Source organism: Galeopterus variegatus, unplaced genomic scaffold (assembly GCF_000696425.1).
Source record: "Galeopterus variegatus unplaced genomic scaffold, G_variegatus-3.0.2 Scaffold1327, whole genome shotgun sequence".
NCBI lineage: Eukaryota > Metazoa > Chordata > Mammalia > Dermoptera > Cynocephalidae > Galeopterus > Galeopterus variegatus.
The window spans coordinates 171856-191197 of NW_007727438.1; the positions used below are offsets into that span (position 1 = coordinate 171856).

The window sequence follows — 19342 nt, forward strand, 5'->3', positions numbered from 1 at the left end:
GGGGACACTGGGGGTTGTGACCCGTTGCGGGACGCGAAAAAAAAAAAAAAAAAAAAAAAAAAAATGGTGTCAGAAATTATACATCCAGTGAGCACAGTCCCTCAAAGTAGCCACCTTGGAAACCACTTATTGAAATGTTGCAGCCATTGCAAAAATACATGTTGGTGCTCCTTTAGACACTGTCCAGAACTTGCTCACGAGCACCCACAGAAAACCAGCTTGTTTCTTAGCCACATTTAGTTTGGGGCCCCCGAGTTACATCACTTGTCCAATTTTTGTCATCAGTCTTGATTCTAAATTCCCCTTCAGAGAACAGAAATTTGCCATCAATAAGGAGCTGCTGGAGAATGGCCTGTAGGCTCTGAAAATGAATCCCAGGGAAGGCGGCTCCATGGGGACTATCGGGCCTTCTGTGGTAGCTGCACCGAAGAGGACAGTGTGCTGGCCTTCAGTTCAGTGTGTCCTCAAATCTATCCAGCCACCTTGATCTCTGCCCTCCCCACACAACTCCACTGATGAGAGCTGATAGGGACTTTGGGTCATAAATTGGAACACCTCTAAAGCTTCCCATAGGGTTCCACATAGAGAGCATTCAGAGTAAGTCATTTTGACAATTTGGGGCAGTGTTTTTTAACTTCTGGGGGTCAAGACATCTTTGAAAATGTACAAAAGCTGCGCCCATTTTCCCCAGAAAGGCACACATAGCTTGTGATTTTGTACACCACTCACCATTTTAGGGGTTTTGTGAACTCTGGAAGTTTCTCCATATGCCCCAGGTTAAGAATCGCGGCTCTGAGGCTGTGGTTTAGTACAGAGCTGCAAGGCTGTGTTTGTCCAGCTGACCAGGTCAACTCCAACTACGGTGTCCTGGCACTTGGTGGGACAAGTTGAGTCCAGCGTACCTGGTTAGCTACGAAGCCAAGCAATCGAACAGTCCCAGGGCAGCTGTCTAGGCCCTGAAGCTGCTCTTGGCTTCAGGGATGGGCCCAACCTAAAATCTAGCTGTTTGCATTATTATCCAAGGACAGAGCCGGGGAATTTCTGTTAACCCCTACCTTCCAGAAGGGTACAGATCTGGGCTTTATGGGAGTACAATGGGCTAAGGATTTGGGAAATTAGTTTTGCTAAGGCTTCCAAAAGCTGGCCTGGGACAGATGAATGAAACAGGAAAAAAAACATCCTGCTAAGAAAAAGGAAGCCTGGATTGGGACAACATGTCTGACTTATTCACAGATCATGAGGGTCACAGGTCATCTGGCCCAAACCCTCTTGACCTGCCACCATCGAGGGACCTTGCCGACAGCCACAGAGCTGGTGTGAGGAAGCATTCACTGACCACCTGGCCTCTCTAGGAAGGCCCTGAGATTGACACAACGCACACTGCCTGTAGTTGATGCTTTCACCATGTGGGGGCGCCCACACCCTCCTCTCCCTTTCCACCTCCAGTGCAGCCCGTGTTCTCAAGCCAGCAGTTTCAGATGACCCCAAAATTCTGCTAACAAAAAGCACCTACTGCTAATTCAGCACTACTGCATGTCAGACACTGCTAGTATCTTTATGTAGCCACAGAAAACAGTTACGTGTCCTTACAATCATGTTTCACACAAGAAGAAGGTACGGCACATGGATTTTAAGTCCCTCCTTGAAGGTCGCACAGCTAGTTAAATGCACAGTCAGGATCCAAACCACATCTATTCGACTCCAGAATCTGGGCTTTTATACCCCACCTCGTCCTCTCCGAAAGAGTGGAAACCTACAAGCTGGAGAGCCCTCCTCTGCCTGGGTCTAGATCCCAGTCCCCGGGGAAGAGTCTTTAATGTCTTCGTAGAAGTTGAGGAGAATCCTTGGTTCCAAATCCTCCCAACTTATACACGATGAAAGAAGGCCCTAGAGACATTGGGGAATATGGCTTACTGTCCACGGCCACACACCCCAAAAGGGGGACCACTGGAAGAGACCTAGAGGCTCACTCAGCCCTCCGTGTTCCCGAGGTGCCTCTAGAGACACCCAAGCTCCCGAGCTTCTCTTTCACTGGCAATGTGATTCCTGGACCTTACTGCTGTTCCTTCACTCCCTTTCTCACTTTCTTTAGAATGATCATGTTTTAATCTATTTCTGTGGCCTTAGAAAGCTGGGCACTGATCCTCAGGCTCCTGCATACTTGGGGGCACCCCAATCCAGAGGCAGACAATAATAATCACTAAAATGGATAGTTATATCCCAGGCCCAGTGCTAAGAGGTTTATGTGAGTCATCTCAGTAAATCCCACAGTAACCCACTGCTGTAGGCATTTCACTCCATTTTACAGGAGAAGAAACTGAGATACAGAAGGGGAAGTCACTTGCCCAAGCTCTCTAGCCCGGGCCTCTGCTGTGGGAGCAGTTCTTTAACGAGTGACTCTTGAGCTCTCTGCTTTCTCCAGGCTGATTCCCCAGCCAGATTGTCTTAGAATGATGGCTGCATACACTTACAACACTTAGAGCACAGTGTCGAATGAATGATTAAATATCAGATGGGAGCACGGTTTATGGGCGTTTCCCATCTAATATCTCATTTAATTGTTCATTCAACAAATATCTATTGAGTGCCTGCCAGCTGCCAACACTGCTCTAAGTCCTTGCTGCTCAGAGCGTGCCCCCTGGACCAGCAGCAGTGCCTGGGAGCTTGTTGGAAAGGCAAAATGTCAGGCCCTGCTACTGACCTGAGTCAGAATCTGCATTTAAACAAGGTTCGATTCAGATCCTTCTGCTGGCCAGCTGCCAAAAACAAAACCCAAAAAAACAAAAAACCCCAAGGTTCCTAGGTGATTCATATGCACAATAAAGTTTGAGAAGTGTGCCTTTATAATATTTCTGTAATACCATGAATTAAGACATCCCCTTTAATGAAGAGATTCAGAGACACTGTGACCTGCTTGCATTCCCACAGCTAACTATGAAACAGCGTATGTAGACAGCTCACAGCCGGGTCCTGCACAGTGTGTGCTCAGTAAACAGTATCTATAATATACATGAGGGAGCCAGGCTGGAGACCACTGGGACTGTCAACTGCACAGTCCTTGGCCTCAGGAGAGCCCTGGGGGTACCAGGCATTCACTGACCAGATGAGACCAGCACTGTGGCTATGGCTTCCCTCCCAGCTCTGCCAGTCTAAAGAAATGGGAGCTCGGGGCTCCAGCAGCTACGTTGGGGGGGAGCCTGACCCCACAGCAGGAGGCACCCTGTGGGAGGATGTTATTCTCCAGAAAAGTCCAGATATAGAAAGAGGGGGTCCAGAGGCTCTCTGAGGGGTCCCTCCTGCAAACTCCATGCCCTCAAACTTCATCCCCTCTGCCTGCAGGGTTACCCTCTGTGCGGAGGACCCCCCGTACCGGCCTTCCTCTCCTCACTTCCTGTCCCTCCCTTCAGCAGGTAGGCACTGTGGGAAGGCCACCCGGCCTGCTCCCTCTCAATCAGCAGGACGCAGGCATGTCTCCCTGTGATGGTCGAGTCCTCCCCAAGGCCCCCCGCAGCCAGGGATCCAGGGCATTACCTGAACACCTGCTCAGCACGTCCCCAAACGTCCTTGCTGACGTCCTGGAAGGTGCTGGCTTTCCATCCTCCTCGGAGAACTAACAGAACGTTCTTATCTTCAAATAGCCTATTTACCTCTTCTATTCTTCAAACAAAAATTAACACACAAATATTTTTAAGCAAAATTTTCTTACAGTAAAAATTCAAAATAAATTTAAATACTATAAATACTATTTAAATACTATAAAGTAAAAAGTCCCACCCTTTAAAAACTTAACTTCCTGACAACCTGCGTCCTCGTCACCATCTCTTCACCCGTCTGACCCCGCTGGAGTCATCCCCGCCGCGACTCCACGACCGCCCTCCGGACCTGTCCCCGCAAGTGGCCGATGCTCCAGCGTCGCCTCCTCCCCACTCTTCAGCCCCGGTCTCCGCCCTTCTCCCACCGCCCCCACGACTCCGGATCCTCGGCCGCGCCCGGCCCCCGCGCCCTCGGGACGAAACCCCCCGCCAGCCCCGCCGGGGGCTGAGCCCGCCTCCTGCGCCCCCCGGGACTAAGCCCGCGCCCCGCCCGCCCCAGGAAAGCGGTCCCCGCCCACGCCCGGGGGAGGAGACTCCGCGGCCGAGTCCGCCCCGGGGACCAGCTCCGCGCCTGCGTCAGCCCTGGGGGGAAGCTCCGCGCAGGCCGAAGAAAGGAGCTAAGTCAACGGCCTCTTCTACCCGTTTGTGTCTGCAGGGATGCCGGAAGGGCCATCCGTGAGGAAATTTCACTACTTGGTCTCCCCCTTTGTGGGCCAGCAGGTGGTCAAGGCAGGGGGCAGCAGTAAGAAACTATACCCAGCTGACCTTCAGTCTCTGTGGCTCCAGGACACCCAGGTGAGATCATTATCCCTCCTCAGCACATCCTGCACCTCCCCGAGGCTGCCACTTCCATGAGGCTGAGAAGCCCACGTTTGGCCCCCACAAGCCCTTTGCAGGGTGGTGTGGCTGAGCCAGAGGTGGGTGTCTCCGTGGGCTGTGGGTCTGTAGAGAACACAGGGCTGGGGGGCGAGGACAGGCGCGGGGCGGGCGGGCCGCGGAGGCTGTCCCGGGCGGGCGCACGGGTGGGCGCGGTCACTGCGACACTTTTCGGCGCGGAGACGCGAGTACAGAGTGATCCGGAAGCGTCTGCTGAGGATCCCTCAGCCCTGGTCTGTGGACCGCGGCGCCTCCGCGCGCGTTTCCCGGGAGGCCCCGGGGACCCTCAGTGCCGTCTCCACGCCCGCTTCTCCCCCCACCCAGTCTCCGAGGAAGAGCCGGGAGAAGCGGTCGCTGCAGACTGTCCCCGGGAGTGGTGTGCTCCGGGAGAGGGCGGGGACCCCCCTGCCCTCCCCGCAGGCCCCTGTGAGCTGAGGGGCTCCCGGGGGGCCCGGCGTCCTCCCCAAACCTGCGAGGCCCCTTCCTGGCCTCCTCTTTCAAGGATGTTCCCCTTGTCCGTGTCCGTGAAAACACGGAGAAGAGAAGTGTCCGTGCGTGGAGAGGTTTAAGGACCAGGCGCACTTCAGGGCAGGCTTCTCCAGGCCGGGCTCCGAGAGCTGGTCCAGGTCCTCTCCTTCCAGACGGTTCGGCAGGATTCCCTCTGCAGTGTCTGGAAGGTCTGATTAGGGGAAAGATTGCCATATTTCAGCGAAAGGCATCCCCTTTCCATAATTTAAGAAATGTTACTTATTTGGGGGCGGCTGGCTGGTGTTTTTGAGTCACTGAAGTAAAAGCTCCCACCCTGCCAGGTACCTGTCCAAGTTTCACTTTCACCTTGACTCGTGGCCAGTCGCGTGTCGGGAGGACATGGGTGGTCCAGCGGCGCGCCCTGGGCGCACGGGGTGCAGACCACTTAGACAGCCTCGGACAGGCGGCTCTCGGGGGACCTGGGTGATTTGGGGTGGGGGGAGAAGGCGGCCCCAGACAGCCCTGCATCAGCGTTGACCCGAAATCACAGTTCTTTCTCATTTATCGGGGACGATTATCTGCGGTTAAGCTCGATCCGCTCTCCCTGCTCTAAGCCCATCTGGCCAGGTGCTTCTGAGCTCTGTCCATATTGTGGTCATCTCACACATGTCTCCCCTACTCGAGGGGTGGCCGTGGGAGGGCCAGTCTTTGTCTGTGTCTTTGTGTCCCTTACAGCCTTTTGCATGGGGTCCCCTAAAAGGGGGAAAATAAATCGGCAGCAGTGGGTTGGAATGACTCTGTGGGGGCGGAGGGAGGATGGAGAAAAAACAGAGATGACTTAGGGGCGCACGGTCCAGGTAGAAGGTAACAAGGGCCAGTTCCCAAGTGGCAGCTGCCAGGGGACTGAAGTGCACGGCTCCCTTGATATGAGACCTAGAAACCTGTTGGTGCTTAATAAGTGTTTGCTGCATGAAGAAAGGCGGGAGGGGCTGGCAAGAGAACCCATTCCTGCACAGCCGGCTCACACCTGCTGCTGCTTGACCCCTGTGATCTGACCCCACCACCCCCCGCCACACTCCCTTTTTTCACCTTATATAGGAGTTGCTTGGAGCTTAGCACCCTCCAGAAATGCTGGAGAGAAAGGAGCTAAGTCAACGGCCTCTTCTACCCGTTTGTGTCTGCAGGGATGCCGGAAGGGCCATCCGTGAGGAAATTTCACTACTTGGTCTCCCCCTTTGTGGGCCAGCAGGTGGTCAAGGCAGGGGGCAGCAGTAAGAAACTATACCCAGCTGACCTTCAGTCTCTGTGGCTCCAGGACACCCAGGTGAGATCATTATCCCTCCTCAGCACATCCTGCACCTCCCCGAGGCTGCCACTTCCATGAGGCTGAGAAGCCCACGTTTGGCCCCCACAAGCCCTTTGCAGGGTGGTGTGTCTGAGCCAGAGGTGGGTGTCTCCGTGGGCTGTGGGTCTGTAGAGAACACACACACAGGAGCTGTGGAGACCCTGATTCAGAGTCTGCAGTGATGCTGGTCTCTCCAGCTGTGCCTGATGGGTGCCTTGGGCTGGGAACATGTTTGATCCCATGGACCAGCAGGGAAGTAAAGAAAGAGCCGAGCCTTCAGATCTGGGTTCAAACCCGGCTTGTCTTAGCCTAAGTAGAAGTCAGAAGTCCTTCGCGGGCCGACAGGGCTCTCTGTGGTCTGACTCTTGCTGCCTCTCTAGCCTTCTCACTTGCCCCAAATCTGTCTTCCAGTCATACTGAACCACCTGCAACCCCTCTGACGGTCTTCCCGTGGTTCTGAAACGCTGGTCCCTGTGTGGGCAGGTCTTCCTTTCTCTCCCAACTCTTCCTCTGTCCCTGTCCCCTCAATTTACTGTGGCGGTTCCTAGTCTTTCTCCTGGATTCTGCTTAGCCCTTACATCCTCTCAGAAGCCTGTCCTGCATGCTTTAGGCTGGGTGAGAGACTGTGCTGCCGTGGCATCCTGTCCTTCCTCCTGTTGAGTGGAGGAGGCAGCGACTGTGTCCTCATCAGTACTGTGCCCCAACGCTCAGATGAGTGCCCAGCATGTAGGAGGCACAGGGTAAATGTTTGCAGAGTAACTCAGGGGGCTCAGCTGCCGCTTAGCTGTCTGCTCTTAAACAAGTGACTTAATCTCTTAGTTCTTGTTTCTTCAGTTGTGGAATGGGATAAGCCACCCACCTGTTAAAACTGTTGTATTAGGAAGACTTTATATCTGGCACATGACAGGCGCTCAGTAAATATCAGCTCTCTTTCTTCCACCTTGCCCTTCCCACACACCTTCCCTCCCCCCACTGGTTATGAAACTATTCTTAGTTAGAACTGGAAGGGTCTTACAGACATTCACCCATAGTTTAGGCTCAGAGAAGGGAGTACATAGACCAAGTTTAGGCAGCTAGCAAGGGGCAGACTGGAGGCCAGGCCTGACCTCCAGATTCATGGCCTCTTTGTACAGACTGTCCTGTGAGGTTTGCAGGGGTAGGATTATGTCCTTTGTCTCTGAACTCCCAGCACTTAGCATGGATTCATCATGTTGTAGCATGTGTCAGAATTTCCTTCCTTTTTACAGCTGAATAATATTCCATTATATGGATAGACTACAATCTGCTCATCCATTCATCTGTGGGTGGACACTTGGGTTGGTTCCATCTTTTAGTGACTGTGAATAGTGTTGTCTCCCCTTTTAAATATTAAATTCCTGCGGAGAAGAATAGGAAGGAGACTGTCTTAGTCCGTTTTTGTTGCTGGAGCAGAACATCACAGACTGGGTAATTGATAAGCAATAGAACTTTATTTGGCTCATGGTTCTGGAGACTGGGAAGCCCAAGAGCGTGGTGCCGGCACCTGGTGAGAGCTTTTGCCCTGTGTCATCCCATGGCAGGAGGCAAGAGTGAGCAAGAGATCCAGCTCCAGCTTCCACTCTTTCATAATCGACAGTCCGTTTGTGAGGTGGAGCCCTCATGGCGGGTCACCTCTCAGAGGTCCTGCCTCTTGACACTGTTGCACTGGAGATCAAGTTTCCAACACATGCCTTCTGGAGGGCACACTTAACCTTAGCAGAGACTAGACTGAACACGCTGCCCGGTGTGTTGAATAAGCTCAATTAACGGTTAGTGAGTTGAAGTGACTGCAGTGTCACAGGAACGTGAGCGAGGGAAGGTAGAAATTGCTATAGTTGGAGAGAGTGCAAGGGCATTTTTGTCCTGGTAAATGTTTTGATCCTGAGGGACATTTGAAAAATATTTTAATCAGAATTGTATCCACATTGGTGAATTTACACCGAGAAAGTATTTTCTGGAGCTATTTCTCTTATGCCCACCTAATTCCTTGCTCAGATTTTTATGTAGCTCAGATAAACTATTTCTAATATGTGGCAGAAAACAATCTGAGCTAAGACTTGCAGATAAACTATTCTGGAATTATTTTAAAAGGTAATACCTTTTTGTGGAGAGGATTTCAAAAGACTGCTATAGTTGTAATTTTTGTACTAGTTGACAAACTGAACATCATATCGGAACAACAGAGATCTCAAAGTGTACCTTTGGCAGTCAGTAACGTAACAGAGGCATTTCCAGTATTAGTGCCAGATGTTTTGGTTTTAACTCTCGGAAAGACTGCCTGAATCTCAGGTTGTGTAGAACAGACTTACCTGGGCATGCACTCCTCATGTACCAGGAGATTGCAATATGAAAACAGACTGCAGGGCAGCTGGAACATTCTTTTACACAAATTTCCTGTTTACATTTTCTTTTACTAAAATCATTTTCATTGAGATGAGCTGAACTCTTTGTCTTAGACATTTTATTGGTGTTTTAACCCAGTTTTTAGGTCAACATTCAATTTTTTTTGATTATAGCTTTTTTTCTCTACAGATTTTTTTTTTTTTTTTTTTGGGTGGCTGGCGGACATGGGATAATAGCTTTTATTTTATTTTTGTGAGTTCTCGTGGCTGTTACTGTTATCAAGTCCAATTTGCTGAGGGGGGTGGTGGTATGGGGTAACGACTTTATAATGTGTTCTTTAGCTGCTGTGTGTGTGTGTTTTTGTGTGTATGTTTCTAGCAAAGAATACTGTATTATGAATTGAATAAAAGAATGACAATTTGCATTTTTTTCATAGCTAGTCCATGAAAAAAAATTGAGAGCAATACCTCAGGTGTGCCACGGTGGCCCTACTATCTAGCATGGGTCTGTTTTGTTGTTTATCTGATTCTTCCACTTGGTTCCAGTCACCCTGAAAACCATGTGCTAACTGCCCACATCACTGGAACAAAAAAGCAAAAGGCAGGGCCCAAAGACACAGTTGGGTACCTCAGGGGAGAGGTGAGAAGGAAGAAATGCAGGAGGATCAGTCTGCAAACCCCAGTTCCCATCTGGGTCTTCAAGTCTTAGATCCATCTTCATCTTTCTCTAGGTCCATGGAAAGAAGCTATTCCTTAGGTTCGATCCAGATGAAGAAACAGGGCTCCCTGGCACCAGCCCCCTGCCAAAGCCTGTAGGAAAAGGAGCACAGAAGGAAGAGGCCACAGACCAAGAGCAGGCCTTGGGGCCCAACGGACCGATGGTCTCCAGTGGACCCTTGCAGTCCGTGGAGCTTGTGGTTCCCAGTGAAGGTGACAGTTTGGAGTATTTGGGGGCAGATACCCCTGCAGCAGCTGCTGAGAGGTGGCTGCAGGTCAGCTTTGGTTTGTTTGGCAGCATTTGGGCGAATGAGTTCTCCAGAGCGAAGAAAGCCAACAAAAGGGGCGACTGGAGGGACCCTGTTCCAAGGTAATGCTGTGGCTGCCTGGTCTTCACAGGGTCTGCAGCGTTCACCTGCCCCCACCATGTGGGGTTTGGTTCTGGGCTGTGGGATCACACCCAGGTGGATGTCCACCCTGCTACCTACGACCCTGCTGTCTAGGGGAGAGAAGATGCTTCTGTATTTACCCATCACAGAAATTAGACTGTAGTCACTCTCAAAACAGGAATCCTGACACCCTGGGGGGTCTTGGAGAAGGAAGAGCTTTTCCAGCAAACGTAGCATGAGAGGGCACATGGTCTCTGAGGAACATTTATGGCTCAACTAGTGCATGCTGAATTTAGGGACAGGATCTTCTCAGTTTTCAATCTGTGAATGTTGAGAAGAGTATCTTTGTGCGTAAAACTCTATCTGCGTTTAGGATTATTTCCTTAGGGCCTATTTCCAGAGGAGTAATCGGTGGTCGAAGAGAATGACTGTCCTTATAGCTGCACATTTTTATGGGCTTATGAAAGTGCTGGCTTCACGGAATTGTTACTGACAGTGGGTTGTTTGTGTATTTTTTAATCAATTTGTTGAAGCTCTTGGATATGAAGTCTATTAACCTTTGTGATATGTGTTGCCAGTACTGTTTCAAATCTATCCTGTGTCCTTTGACAGTCTCTATGATGCCTTTTGGCATTTGGGATTTTTAATTTTTATGTTGTCAATGGTCCGTATTTTTATTGATTGCTATTAATTTTCCCCTCTTACTAAAAGGCTTTTTCTACCCCGAGTCACAGGACTTCTATTTTATAAAGTTTATTATTTAAAAAATTTGTTTAGAGCTATAGTCTTTATTTATGGTATGATGTAGGGACCTTAGGATGCTTTAGGCTATAGAAATAACCTATGGCAGCTTAAATGGTGAGGAGGTGTTTTGGCTCACATAACTAAAAGTTCAGAGGGAGGGTGGACTTTGGAGTTGACCAGTTCTAGGTTCTGCCTTCATGTTCTTGTGATTCTCTGGCTCTGCACTTTCCCACACGTTGGTTTTTGTCCTTAGATCAGTAAGTAGCAAGAGGCTACTGTGATTCCAGGCTTTATATCCACACGAGAAAATACCCAGAGAAGAGAGAGTGTCATTTCCAGAGGCTCAGATGAGCAAGGAGAGCTTTCTCAGACCCCCCAGCAGACCTCTCGTTGCCTGGAGCTGGCCCATGCACTGCTGCTGAATTGGGCACCAGCCAGAGGATTTGAAATGCCCTTCCACGAGGCAGGCTCACCCCGGGCTTTTCGTGTGTGTCATCTCAGATGTCACATTTCATGCCCCTACTTTTTAATCTCTTATCAAGTTATGTCTCTTTTCTCATTTTTCATGTTTTCCATTCTGCTTTGTCCCTTTTTTTTCTTTATTAGGCTTGCTTGAGTTTTATCTTCTTTGTTGCTCTTTCAAATAAATAGTATTAGCTTTACATACTTTTCCTATGTAGAAGAGTAGCTCCTAATTTCCGAAGGTTTGAGTGTTTAGGGTCATCTTTTTTTTACTTTTCATTTTAAAACTGTTATTGGATTATGATCAGAGACCGTAACCCATAGATTTTTCTTCTTTTGGCATCTGTTAAGACTTGTGGCCAAACACGTAATTGGTCTTTGTTCATATTTTATGTTCATAAATGAACATTGTGTGTTCATTAGGAGTAAAACACTCTGTAAATGCTAAGAACAGGTCATTGCTTTGATAACTCAAATTCTCGCTATTCTTGCTTATTTTTTTGTTTACTTAATATGTGAAACTTGAGAGGAGGACTGTTGCAATCACCCAGGGTAGCTGTGGTTTCTCCTCGTGTTTCTAAGCATTTTTGTTGTATGTGTCTGGCTGTCCTTGCATCCAGGCATCAAAGTCCCCAGGTCCTTGGAGACTGTGCATCATTGTTAGCAGCACTCCCTGCCTGTGTCTCCAATTCTGCCTTCCTCTTATCCACTTATTACACTTCCTTTCCTTCTCTTACTTCTGTTGGGTTTCCCAAGTGTCTTTTCTACCCCTGTTCTTCTGGACACTTGGCTATTCATCTTCATTCTCTTTTGGTTAATTTCCTTATCTTTAAATTAAACCTGTATTTTTTTCTATTAGTTAATAACCATCAAATTTTTCATAACATCAAAAAATGCTGCTCTCTCATCATTAAAACCATGGTTTTGCTCACTCTCCCCAACTCTGAGATGAGTCCTTTAAAATATTTCCACTGCAGCTGCTTTTCTCTGCCATATGCTCCCCAACTCCTGAGTTTGCTGATTAAATTAAATATAATTAAATATACAAGTTATATATTTAATTATATAATTAAATTGGTATTAAATGCATGTTAAAATATGCATCTTTTGTTTTAAGAATTCTTTCCTAACCCTTGATTGGCAGCTCAGGTGCACATCCTAGACACACTCCGTGTAGGTCTCTCCGCACATACTACACACTTATCCTTCTTTCACCTCCCCTGTCTCAAGATCCTTGCTGATTTAATGTCCGTCGGGTATGTATTTTTCCATGAGTACTTAGATGTTTCTCTGAGTCCCTGCTCAAGTCTCAAGGTTTCCTTTTTCTTGTGAGACACCATCTTGGTCAGATGCCTGGACCTGAGGGTTTCCTTGCCTTCCCATGTGGAGTCCAATTCCAGCCTGCTTGTCCTCCCTTACAAAGTGGCCCATTGATTCTTTTTTGAGTGTGGAGGCTTCTGCTGTGTCCCTGGCATGCAGGAAGCTCCTGGGAGTATGTGCAGGTGTGTTTTTGTGCGTAGTCCTGCCTGGAAGTGTGTGTGGTGCTTGCTTAGCACCCATCCTCCGTCTTCCTTCCTGAGCCCTGTTTTGGTGTAGGTAGCCACACCCCCTGCACTGTAGACTTCCTCTGTTTTCCCTGTTTTCTGTGTGAACGTGTACTGCATAAGCAGAACAATAGACACATATTTATGTTTTCTTTTAATTACTCCATTTAGCCTTGAGATTTTTGTGATTCTGGCAGAGCCATTCCTTTTCATTTTAGGGAGTTTAGCTTCCCCAGGTTTATCTTGGCGATAATGTGGATGCTGTATGTACGTGTGACCTGACTACACTGTGGTAACTGTGTGTACATGTGATCTGTCCTTTCTTCCCTTCCCAGGTTGGTCCTGCACTTTGGTGGTGGTGGCTTCCTGGCATTTTATAGCTGTCAGATGTCTTGGAGCTCTTCCCCGGTGTTCAAACCCACCTGTGACATCTTATCTGAAAAGTTCCATCGAGGACAAGCCTTGGAAGCTCTGGGCCGGGCCCAGCCTGTCTGCTACACACTGTTGGACCAGAGATACTTCTCAGGGTTAGGTATGCCTGATGGGAAGGGGTGGGTCCCACAGAATTGTTTAATAGAAAAATCTGTCATCTAGTATCGCAAGACCCGAGAGCCACCTAGCTGTGCCAGTGCTGTTGGTCTTGGTCTTGAGGCGACCCCTTCGTCTCCAGCTCCTCTAACCTTGCTTTCAGTCTGAGACAGTTAGATTAGGCAGTTTTGAGCTTCTCTCCACTTCACAATTTACACCCTAATTGTGTTATCCATTCAGAGCCTCCTGGTGGCCACATCAGAGCAGGACCTCGCAGAGAGGGCAGGGCTTGGGCCTTGGGCATGCTTGTGTCCCTGCTGCCTGTGTAGTGCCTGGTGCATAGGAAGTGCTTGATCGGTGTCTGCTCATGTAGAGGTGTGCATCTGCTTGGGGATGCCACTCTTGGGTGTTGGAGCTTCCTGCAGGTCACAGCACAGATGTGACTCAAGTCTGCATCAGGGTCTTATAAGATGTGAGTGAAAATGCAGGTTCCCTCTTTCAGTTATGGTGGCCTAAGCGGTGAAACAGGATTTCCAGGTGGGGAGAAGAGCTGAGCAATTTGAAACAAAGCAACAGCTGCTTTGCTGGACTGTGGGAGCATGCCATTCCTGCTGCCTGCAGCAGGGATTGAGTGTGACTGGGACTGGCCGACGAGGCCATCAGGGAGTTGGAGATGGCAGAGGCACCTCCATGCCCAGCTGTGACCACCTGTTGCAGGCACAGCCACCTCACAAGGTCTTGGGAGGCCTGTGGCTCACTAGGTGCTGGCCTTGCATTTTCAGGTTAGAGCCAGGGAGTCCCTGTGCCCCAAGGAGCAAAGAGGCTTTCAGAAGTGGCCCTGTGGGTCTGCGAGAGCTAATGACATACTAGCATAGTAATAACAGCCAGCATTTTTGAGTGACTAACATGCCAGGCACGTGGTGTCTTCCTTGCTGTTACTCTGTAGGATAATCCTGTTACTAAGATGAGAAAACTAAAGCAGAGGACACATCACAGGTAAGTGGGACAGCTGAGACACAGTTCCCAGCAGTCTACCAGTGGATTTTGGAAAGAAGTTCTGCGTGTGACTAGGGGTGTGACTGACGCTCCTAGAAAGAGCAGTAATTCACTCATCCACTTGCTCCAGACGCACTGAACACTCACTCTCTGCCAGCTCTTCTCTCTGCAAGGAAGTCGTTGTTCAGTGGCCCAGCAAGCAGCACTCAGTTCCCTGTGAGCTAAGATTGATTGCAGATGCCTAGTGGAGGTTAAAGCAAGCACACATTGGGACATTGCAAAGAGAAGCCTTGATTCTGGAAGGAGGGTTCGAGGCTGGCTTCACAGAGAATGAGGCAGGAGTAGAAAAATAATAAAGTAATACCTCCTAAAGAAGTTCCTACATAATGAGCACTATAGTTGACATTTTAAATAATAGCAAGGCTGGCTGGTTAGCTAATTGGTTAGAGCATGGCGCAGCTAACACCAGAACTCAGGGTTACCTGTGCCGACCAGCTGCCAAAATAACAAGTAATAATAACAGTTAGTGTGTATCAAGTGTTCTCTATGTGCCAGCCCTGTACTCAGCATTTCTCGTGAATTCTTACTTCTCACAAGAACCAGATGAGCTGTCCCTGTTTTACAGCAGAGGACACTGAGGCCTCAAGAGTCCAGGGAACTGGCCAAGGTGATGGGGAGGATCTGGGTGAGCTGGGATTCAAGTTTGGGTGGTCAGGGGCCTGAGCTCTCTTTGACACCATCTTGCTGTGCCATGGGCCGTGCACAAGCTCCATTTCATGCTCACCACAACCACAAGGTAAGAGTTACCAAAGCTCCTCACAGACGAGGGGATTGACTTGGAGGTTGCGTGATGTGCCTGAGCTCCCGCGGGACGTGGCAGAGCTAACTCCAGGTCTCCTTGCTGCCATCATCCAACTTCAGTTTGCTTTGCCAACTTCTGGGATGATTTTGTTATGATGTGTCCCTTTTTCTTCCCTTTCCTTTCTGCTTTGTCTCAGGGAACATCATTAAGAATGAAGCCTTGTACAGAGCTGGGATCCACCCCCTGACCCTCGGTTCTCTCCTGAGGCCTTTGCATCTTGAGGCCCTTGTGGACCACGTGGTGGAGTTCAGCACAGACTGGCTTCAGGGCAAGTTCCAGGGCAGACAGCAGCACACTCAGATCTACCAGAAGGACCACTGCCCTGCTGGCCACCTGGTCACCAAGGAGGCGTTGGGGCCCCTGGGTGGGTTCCAGAGGCTTACCTGGTGGTGCCCACAGTGCCAGCCCATGTTGTTCCCCAAGGAGCCTGAGCCACCGCAGCTCTCCTGAGGCACTTGCGCTGTTCTTCTTGGAGCCATGCCCTTTAGGGACCGTGTGCCCAAGTGTCCAGAAAGGAGGGAGTGGGCAGGGGCTAGGTGCAGAAGACAGGGCAGGTGGGGAAGGTCAGTATTGTTAATGTGCATCTCACTGGAGTTATGTCTGAGGCAGAGTTTTCATAGGTTAGATTTTTCCTTTTCTAGTTTTGTTCACTGTTCCCATCTAATCCTCCCATTATGAAAGATGAGAAAATTTCTAATGATGGGGAAGGGGGAAGCTCCCAGAACAATGAGGCAGTGAAAGCCTGTGGGAAGAGCTGTGCTCCCAACATTGCTTTGCAGGTTCTGTGCTGTGTTTGAAATTTTGGCTGGTTTTAAGGCTATCCATTTTGAGAAACAGAAAATAGCATTTTCTTTCTTCCTTCCCTGGAGGGGTCTTGAGATGAGGACAAGTCGGGGGAGGGTGGTACTGCCCTTCAGCCTCCTGCCTGGGTCCTTCCAAGATGGGGGGGCCGGGCGGGGAGAAGAGCTGCTCGTTTACTCCTGCAGCTGACACATGTGACTACTGATATGTTGAAAAATTCAAAAGTCAAGGGTTGTAGGGAAACGCTCATGACATGAAAATAAAGCTGTTTGTTATTTTCTGTGTCATCTTTGGCAGTAAAGGTCCTCTGCTGTAATTGAGCTCTTTGTGGAGGTGGCCTCCTGGGGCTTGCTGGGAGGAGGTAAGTGCACCTGCCCTTCTGCCCTAGTGAGCAGAGACTGAAGTCACTGCTGTTGCCACAGCCTCTGGCACAGAGGAGGGAGCTATTTGTGAGCCTGACACTGAGAGTGGTGGCTGATGTTTCTGGCTTTCCTCTACTGTCCTATCTTAAATTATTGAGAGCCGGCCACATCAGGGAAAGCTGTTTTATGGCAGACTGATTCTTTGTGTAACAGTTAATATGTACCGAGTGCTCCCCCTGTGCTGGCGACTTGCCCTGCTCACCACTGAGTCCTTGTGCATCTCCTGCGTGATCACCCATGAAGATAGGTACTCCCTCTCACTGTCCTAACATTATAGATGGGAACACTAAAGTCTAGGGAGGTCAGGAACTTGGTCACACAATTAACAAGGATCAGAGCCACTGACTTAGCTGCCATGACAGTACCACAAACTGGGTTACTCAAACAACAGACCTTTATTTCTGACAGTCTGGAGGCTGGAAGCTCAAGGTGTCAGCTGACTCAGTTCCCTGGTGAGATCCCCCGCTTGGTTTGCATGTGGCCGCCTCCTCACCCTCACTACCTCACTATACCTGATCACCTCCCAAAGGCCCATATCCAAATGCCATCACGGTGGGTCTTAGGGCTTCAACACAGGTCCATAACAGCCATGTGCTTTTAACCCACAACATTACATTTCTGGCCATTCTGGAAGCTGAAAGTTCAAGATCGAGGTGCCTGCTGGTAGGGCTTTTTCTCCTGAGGCCTCTAGGAGAAGGGCCTGCTGGTGTCCATCAGCTCGCTGTGTCCTAGCGTGGCCTCTTCTCTGTGCACAGACATGGCATCTCTTCTGGTAGGGACGTCAGTCATACTGGATTAGGGCCCCAGCCTTATGAGCTCATTTAACTAATTTTCTCTTTAAAGACCCTATGTCTAAATACAGTCACTTTGGGGGTTAGGGTTTCAACATATCAACTTTAAGGGGACATGATTCAGTCCGTTACAGGTGACAGAGGGGTTTTGGAAAAAATCTTCAACTTCTTGGAAGCTCTCTCTCCACACCCTTTTTTTGAAAAAAATAAAAACAAAAAAAACCCATATTAGTTTGTAAGGCCCCACTTCCAGACCAGGTGATATAAAAATAGTGAGTAACAGGTGGTTATTTGTATGTGGAGGAGTATGTTTATATATGCTCACACTTAGGCATGTTTGTGTATGCACACACATAAAATTATAAAAATGTCTGTGTGCATATATATTTTGATTCAAATTTGCCTTTCATGAGATAATGCAAGAGCAAAATTCCAGGCGTGGGCTGGAGCAAAGCTGGTGCCGTCACAGACCGTTCCCTCTGAGTCGAAATCCACAGGGTGGTGGCTCCAGAGCACAGCAGGGTGGGGAGGGAGGCTCCACGGCGGGGGAGGATAGGGCACCACAGCCTGCGTCGGGGTCCCCACCAGTTGGGGTGGGTAGAAAGGAAAACGCTGTGGCAGTTGCTGAGAAAAGAAGCAATGGGGCTGAGCACAGCAATGGGCTTGGAAAGGAGACAAGAGCTGAGGGTCATCAGTGCTGGGCTCCACTGGTGTCAGCTGACCAGACGTGGGGACAGGGCAAGGAGGAAAGAGCTGAAGCTGGCTGGTGCCTGGTATATGAGAGCCGGAAGAGGCCAGCCCTGGTGGATTCGGAAAATCAAGAGGGAATCAGACCTTGAGGCACGTTCTGCTTGGGAGCCTGAAAGCCACCTGGGCTGTGAGGACAAGGTAATTAGGAAGCAGGCCTGGATCCCCACAAGCACCGGCAGGGCAGCTAGGTGAGGTTAACAGGATGTTCCAGTAGCATAAGGGAAGATGGAGACCATGATGGGATCTTAAGGTCTCGTGTTTAAGGGGCGAGAGGAGAAAGAGAAGCCAGTCCACGAAGACAGATCGAATGTGAAGAACTTTCAGCGGAAGCCAGTGGTCAGTGACGTGACTCACACCGGGAGGACGAGAACCACCCAGCAGAGGCCCTTGGGGTCTGGCAGTGGAGCACACTGGAGGTCACGGTGGTCTTTGAGAGAGCAGTGTGCAAGTGGTGGCCTGTAAGGGACTGCGAGTGACGTGGGGAGGGCGGTCTGGTCTGCTCACAGTTTGGCTTTGAAGGAAATAAGAGAAGGTCGCGGAGGAGAGTTATAGTTTAAAAGATGGATAAGATGTGAGGATTCGTATGTGATCATTCGAGGGAGGGAGAGCGCGAACCAGCAGAACGTGACGAGTCCGCGGAAAGGTGGGCAGGAGGGAAGGGGACCGGCGGCGGGACAGGCGGCCTCCTGAGGCAAGGTCCCGGCGAGGACGCGAGGGGTGAGGGACCGCGCTGAGCGGACGCCCGGGCCACGGCAGACAAGTGCTGCGAGAGGGGCGACATCCCGACGACAGACCAGGGGACAACAACTGATTGGATGCGCAGGAGTGCGCGAGGGCCGCGTGTCCCGACCCTGGTGCGGGCCGCGTGGCGCGGGAGACGAGTCCCTCAGCCCGGAGGTGGACGAGGCGCGGTATCTTCCGCCCAGGCGGCCACCGCGGGGGACCGGGCGGGCGAGCAGCGGGGGCGCCGATCGGAGCGAGGCGAACGAGCCTGCCCCGACCACTCGCCCTCCCGCGGACGCGCTGAAGTTTCGGGACGGCCCGAGACGCAGGGGGCTGCCGTGAACACTCGGGAAGGGTCTCTGCTCCGGCCCGGCCGGGGCACACATAGAGCCCGCCCCGCGAGGGCACCAATCGCGCTCGGCGGACTTCGTCCCGCCCTCCAATGGCCTTCTTGGCTGTCATCACGCCAGGCTCCTCCCGCCGCCAATTTGCCGGAGTCTTCCTGGGGCGAGAGGCCCTGGCCAATCAGCGCCCGTCAGTCCACCCCGCGCGCCCGCGGGAAGCGACGCGAGCGCTCGCGGCGGTTGAGTTAGGCGGGAAGTGGGCGGGGCATGGGCGGGGCGTCAGGCTCGCACCGCCCCGCGCTGCCTTGACCTCATCCGCCGGCCGCGGCACCTGAGGTGATCGCCGAGGCCGTGGCACCTGAGGTGATCCACGAGGTGACTGCCGCCAGGATGGAGTTCGTGAAGTGCCTGGGGCACCCGGAGGAATTCTACAACCTGCTGCGCTTCCGGATGGGCGGCCGGCGGAAGGTGATGCCTAAGATGGACCAGGTGGGCCAAGCCAAGCATCCCATATCCCGGCGGGGCGGGACGGAGGGCGGGGGGCGCGGGCAAGCGGCGCCGACCCCTCGGGAGGACGGACCTCGCCGGCCGCGTCGCCGTCCCTCAGCTGTCCCCGGCCGTCCTCCC

The 19342-nt window shown here is 50.9% G+C and overlaps 2 protein-coding genes across 3 annotated transcripts in view; both read left to right on the forward strand.

Annotated features, from left to right (window-relative positions):
- Window positions 1-6123: 6123 nt before the first annotated feature.
- On the forward strand, window positions 6124-15972 carry NEIL2 (nei endonuclease VIII-like 2 (E. coli)). Its single transcript, XM_008576321.1, has 4 exons — window positions 6124-6261; window positions 9374-9729; window positions 12834-13030; window positions 15021-15972. Exons 1-4 carry the CDS (start codon window positions 6124-6126, stop codon window positions 15332-15334), a joined length of 1005 nt encoding a protein of 334 aa, XP_008574543.1. The 3' UTR covers window positions 15335-15972.
- A 3046-nt stretch (window positions 15973-19018) lies between these two features.
- FDFT1 (farnesyl-diphosphate farnesyltransferase 1) overlaps window positions 19019-19342 on the forward strand; it is a 37355-nt gene continuing 37031 nt past the window's right edge. For both annotated transcript variants that reach the window (XM_008576323.1, XM_008576324.1), the window contains exon 1: window positions 19019-19204. In XM_008576323.1, coding sequence (XP_008574545.1) covers window positions 19106-19204 — 99 coding nt within the window. In that variant the 5' untranslated portion in view covers window positions 19019-19105. The remainder of the gene's footprint in view (window positions 19205-19342) is intronic.